Raw genomic sequence first — 6,000 nt, 5'->3', positions numbered from 1 at the left:
AGAGTATGTTCACTTTCATACCCACCTGCATTTAATTGCAATATAATAGCAAAATGTTTATCTTATCATGACACTGCAAGCTTGTTTCTGAGGATGACCTTGAGTATGCCTGTCACACAAGAACTGCAGTGGAAGACAGGTGAACACTCTGTCTCCTACACCTCTGCTACACTGCCCCCATGCAACACTGGTATCACCATGAATCTCTTCCCATTCAGACATTAGAATGCTATCAGTTTATGGGAAATCTAATGATCTGATTTTTATATCCATACCCTGGAGTCAGTTGATATGTTTACCTGTGCCTCATTACTGACAAATTTACTCCTTGATATAGCAGGGCCAAATCTGTCATGCTCACAATTGGTGATCTTCCAAATTCATGCACTTCCCACTTACATGTAACTAGATCCTGCCTAGTTATAGCCACAATTTGTTCCAGCCAGGGTCATACCTCCAACTTTGCCTCTCTGGGCCTGTTTTTGTAGCTTTGCAGCAAAGAAAGGGATAAATGCAGCACTTTTTGCATAAAGTACTTGTGTTTTTATAAGGAATTGTTTGTACATTACCTTTTATTTGTTTCTCATGACCTCTAGTCTGAACTAGTTCCACCAGAGTTGGGTAAAATGACTTCCAGAATGGTTTACATAAGTTCTTAAAAAACCCAAATATGACAGCAATGAGAAATATTTTTACCAAAGGCTCTTTCAATTCAGAAAGTCACTAGCTTGAGGACAAACTGATCATTTAATTTACCTCTGACCTGAAAAGGATTAGGAACACAATTATTTTATGCATTGTTGAGCAGTTTTACCATACTAAGCTTCTGCATAAGTGCTTGCAGTACCAGAACCCTCTGTCCCAGACTCGCTGGCCCTCTGTCTAAAAAGAGAAATATTTTGCAAGTAATTCACCAAAGACTTCAAAATAATCAATACATTTGAGGATAATCAAGATCATAGAAATGTACATCAAGAAGAAAGTCACCCTAAAATACTGATTAAATAATCTGCTGCAGTTTATTTCCTTCACATTTTCCTTTGTTACATCTATTTTTTTCCTAGCTCTGTCTACACCTACCTTCATTTTCTCTACCACTGCACATTTGATTTAGTTCTCGTTGTGACTGTACATAGATCTCCAAGTCCTCTTGATGTCTTGATACTTCTAATATCATATTTTGAAGCATCATCTTGTTCATTCTGTGCTTCATTGCCATTATAAAAATGTTTGGTTTCTGTAAAACTAAAAGCAGCAAAGAGATTTTGCAGGGGGAGATAGAATTATAGAGGTTTGTATTTTTCTTCCTCAAATAAAATTCTGCCTTTCAGGAGACATTTTTAGGAGTGGTCTTTACTTTGTGTGGTGCTTTTCTGCAGTTACAGAAGGCAGTGGTATAGTGGTAATTTTAAAATATAACATTACAAACAGTCCAATGATGTTCTGTACAGCAACACCTCTTTAAAAAAAAAAACAAAAAGAAAGAAAAAAGACAACATTCCTAGTTTTCTCCCTCTGTTGTATCAACCTGTTCTTTGGTAATTTTTCAATATCACAAAGCAAGGCTAATCAGTCTTCTGTTATAACAAAATCCCCAAACCGCACATGTACATTCTGGATATTAATTAGCAATTATATAAGATGGCAAGCTGCTTTTTTTTTTAAACAAATAAATATGCATTTTGCTTGATTTACTATGACCATTAAATATTTACATAATTGCATTCCAGTTACTCTCTAGCATATATATTGTATAATAAACACTCAGAACAGAATTTCTCTTTTAATTATAATTTATTTAATATTATTTTCATTTTTATTACCTACCCCGTACATGTTTTTTAAGCTGTAAGACTATCAGACTATCAAAATGCTATTATTGGGGCCATCTACCTTTTAGCTTGATTTTTTTATTTCATTATCAGCCATTTGGAAAAAACAGTAAGTCATAGAATATAATTTTTTAATGGAACTTAATGCAACTCTAGGCAAACTAAAAATAATCTAAATCTAATAAATAACTCCTTGCTCCTCCAACAACCATGAACAGACTGTAATAAGACTAAGAGAAATTACATCTCAAAAAACTGTTAAAAGTGCAAAAAGTCCATAAAGTAAAGCACATGGGTACGCAATCAGGAGCTGCTGTCCTTCCATAGCCAGTGCAGAGGTAAAAATTTTGGAGGCTGAAAAACTGCACCATCCAATAATAAACAGAGCCAACAAAGTTCCTGGGATCCCCCTATGAGAAATAACACAAAAACAAAAAACACAAAAGAAATATGACAGAATCCACACATTATTAAATGTAGCATCAAATCTTACCAAACTCAAGTTCATGTCTGGCATCTTGTTGTTGGTAAGGTAACAGTCACTGGAAGAACCAAGGACTGACTATTGTAATGAAAGTCAAGTACAAGAACAAATTAAAATTGTAACCATAAACAAAAAACTAGTTTCTTCAGCAAATAAATCTTCTGGGACTCCAGAAGATAAAGTTTAATATTAAAGTTAGCAAAGATTGTTATTTCAGCCAAAATCATTCTGTAGAAGTTGTTAGGTTCTAAAACGACACTACAGACCTAATCTTCCATCAGGGATCCTGATGACCTGGAGGGTTTGCATTTTTGTAAAGTGCAGCACAGATTTAACGTGTGTCTTGAACCCTCAGAAGAGTCTCTTAAAGACTCATAGGTCAGCTGGATGGGCAAAAAGTTGGTTATTGTCTCCCAGGAAAAAGCTCGACTGGCCTTTTAAAAAAGGGAGCACACAGAGTATAAAGTAAGCAATGAAAATAGAACCACTGAGGAAAAATATTTTGCTCATCCTGGCATCCTTCTCTGCACACTGAATAATGGTGATTTTCCACCCTGCCCTGTGGTGACAGCTGGGCCCTGCTGCAGTTATGTTCTGTCCCCTCTCAGGACCAGGGTGGCCTGGAGAACTGATGATTAAGGGACTATGGTTGAAAGCTTGCTGAAATACTCCTGTAGATTACAAAAGGCTTGCTATTAAACACTGTAGGGACAAAATCTTGCCAATAAATAATGTTTCACATATGCTTTATTTGCACTCTATTTACAGCCTGCTTCTGTAAAATGCATGAGATCATGTGCGTAATATACTGCTGAAGTACATAATGAGATCAGCTGTGTTACACACTTTTGCTATGTCAGTATCAAGGACTTTGAGAAAGAATGAACCTCTGCCAGTTCCTAAAGGCCTTCCTGGTGCCCCACTCTTCCAAAGCATCACTGTTAACAGAACCAGAAGAGAGAAACAAACTGCATATACTTAGCTTGGTCTTTTTATCAGATATCATCTCCGCTAATATTATTGCAACTAAACCATGATGAGGAAAGCTCTCCTTATGCAATTGACTTACTTTACTTAATGCAAACACATCACACAAAATAGTTCATTTCTTAGCAATCTAGTCTCCAGGCCAATAAGGTACTCAGTGTTGTCAGCTGTTGGGACTTTGAGGGAGGAAGGAGAGAATTGATTTTATGGTGACTCAGCACCTCACTGCAACTTCAACACGTTAAAAATAAAACATTAAAGACCATGTGATTTAATATCCTCAGTTTAAGTGTTCTTTAAACCTGTACAGTGACATTCAGGGAAATTACACTGAGCTTTGTAAAGCAAGTTTCAGGCCTCTGCTCCAAGAGGAGATGCTAAGTTGCTCACCTAAACAGTGAGCCAGAAATTCAGAGCTAGTATGGATAGCTCTTTGAGCAGGTATCCATGCTGGCAGAGCGATGGGATGCAACAGCAACAGCAATGACAGTTTTCAACTAGTGTAATAACTCCTTAGGGGACTATCACGGGGTAGCACAATTTAGAGCTGTGTCTGCTCTGCCTTGAACTGAAGTCCAATGGACTGGCAGAGAACAGGATGGAAAGGTGACATAAAATCATTTTGGAACCAAGAGATACATCTGTGCACTTACAAATTCAGTCCTCAATCTAACAACCTGTTCTTGCCAAAAGGAACGGTTTGACAGAGAGTTTTTTTCTGGCCTATCCATGAGGGTCAAATCCTCTAGCATAGAGGAAGGGCAAAAGGCAGATGTCATGCTCACAGTGATCAAGAGGTTGTACTGGCATGAGATTGAGATGGGGGGACAGACATGAGTGGACCTTTTCCACTACTCTTTCTCTCATTATCCTGCAGATGCTGTCACTAAATAGGTACTTTGCCTTGGCTGGGTCTAAGAATTTCTTTCTCCACCCTTACATTCATCTCCTTCACTGTTTAGTTAAAGAAATAGCTAGGCCATTCTGTTTGGGGATTCTATAGTAAAGAATTAGGGGGGGTGTCCAGAAAAAAAGTCTGTTGATTAGGCCAGAAAGATGGCTTAATCAACTTGGGCTCAGAGATGATAACAGGATTGATGGGCACAAACATATCTAGTTCCATGCAAGTTTTCTCTTTGTTATTCAGCACCCAAAATGTACCATATATTGCTTTATTTAGTTCCAGTGAAATTAATCATGAAAATTGAGAATTATTTTATTATTTTACATATGTCATTTTATTATTTTATATATGTTTGCAATAGATGAGTGCATTATTATTATATCTAATTATTATTAGGTATATTTTCTGTGGAAAATAACATTGAGATTAGTTCTTTACCCTTTGAAATAGAAATAATACTTTTTATGAATATTACCACCACCACTCCCCCATAAATGTATTGCTGTCTTTCCTTTGCCATTTTAAAAAAGTTATTAGATTAAAAATAATAAAGCATATGTTGGATTTAGAAGTTGCCACTTAATTTTAATAGCATGTGTGCAGCAGTTAACCTGGTACTTGCTGTGCCCAGGCAGTTTCATATATAGCAAATGAGAATGGACTGCAGAATCCTGTCAAGAGGTACTTAACATTATCAATTCATTTTAGAAATAACAGTTTAATTTTTTAAAGGCTATCACAATATAATATTTATATATTTTCAAAATATGTACTTCCTGTAAATTCACAGCATTATAAAAATGTGTGGTGTGTGACTGGGGATTCCTTGTACAGACAAGAACACCCTGCACAGTCGTAACAGCTGGTTTGGAGTTCACCCCATCTGTCTTAGCATTATGTATCTGCACATTTTATTAGGCTGGATTATTAAACAGGTTAATCAAGAAAATATGGGAATTGTAGGAGAACAGAGAATAGATGGCTTCTTCAGTGTCACTACTATCCATCTAATCAAGGACAGCTCAGAAACACATTAATATATGGAATACGGTCAGGGTAAGCTATCATAGCTTCACAGAAACATGTGACAAGAATTGTGCCAAAATCTTCATTCCACTACATCATTTCCTTAAAATATATATATGTATATGAAAGAATACTGCTTTTCTAAAGGAAACAAACAGGGGCACTTTCTTACCCATCAGCTGCCAAGTTCCATATGTTGCAGATTAGAGAGTTAAAAATGTGAGAGAACAACAAAGACTAAGGAGAGAAACCACCACTAATAAGATGTTAACAACAGGTAAAAGTACTCAAGGCCATCAGGCAGGACCTGAAACTTTCTTGTACTTTGTTGTATGTGAACAAGGAGGTAAACACAGTCTGTATGTGAAAGGACTGACCAAAGTGGGAGGAAGGAGAAGCTTGCCAAAAGGTTTCCTATCCACAGACATATGACTGAACAATTCCCCACACAGGCACAGATACATACACCACTGCACATGGCATATTTCAATGTATTTGGTTGGTTTCAGGTTTGCAATTACACCACCAAGTTCAACTTCAGAATACACAACTCTACTACATCTTAAACACTTGTTCTAATTCTCCAAATCACTAAGGGTTACTTGATTATTTCATTCTCTCTCCAGAAGTCGCTATACAGAAGGAAAGAAAACATAAAGATGAGACTCCTATACTATGAATAAAAAAGAAATAGCAGAACCAGCTACATAAGCCCAAAGTTCAGCAGTTGCTATCAAAATTGCTACCCGACTGGTTGCTGTTGGCTT

The 6,000-nt window shown here is 36.7% G+C and overlaps 1 protein-coding gene across 1 annotated transcript in view; it reads right to left on the bottom strand.

The window, feature by feature from the left end:
• Positions 1–1,832: 1,832 nt before the first annotated feature.
• The window catches only part of YIPF7 (Yip1 domain family member 7), a 29,846-nt gene continuing 25,678 nt past the window's right edge, over positions 1,833–6,000 (bottom strand). Inside the window, exon 6 of the mRNA XM_071555201.1 lies at positions 1,833–2,242. Within this exon, the coding sequence (XP_071411302.1) occupies positions 2,080–2,242 (163 nt within the window). The 3' untranslated portion in view covers positions 1,833–2,079. The remainder of the gene's footprint in view (positions 2,243–6,000) is intronic.

This window comes from Pithys albifrons, chromosome 5, assembly GCF_047495875.1.
Source record: "Pithys albifrons albifrons isolate INPA30051 chromosome 5, PitAlb_v1, whole genome shotgun sequence".
NCBI classification, from domain to species: domain Eukaryota; kingdom Metazoa; phylum Chordata; class Aves; order Passeriformes; family Thamnophilidae; genus Pithys; species Pithys albifrons.
Note: the sequence above shows the minus strand (reverse complement) of the source record. Positions and strands in the feature narration are given on the sequence as shown.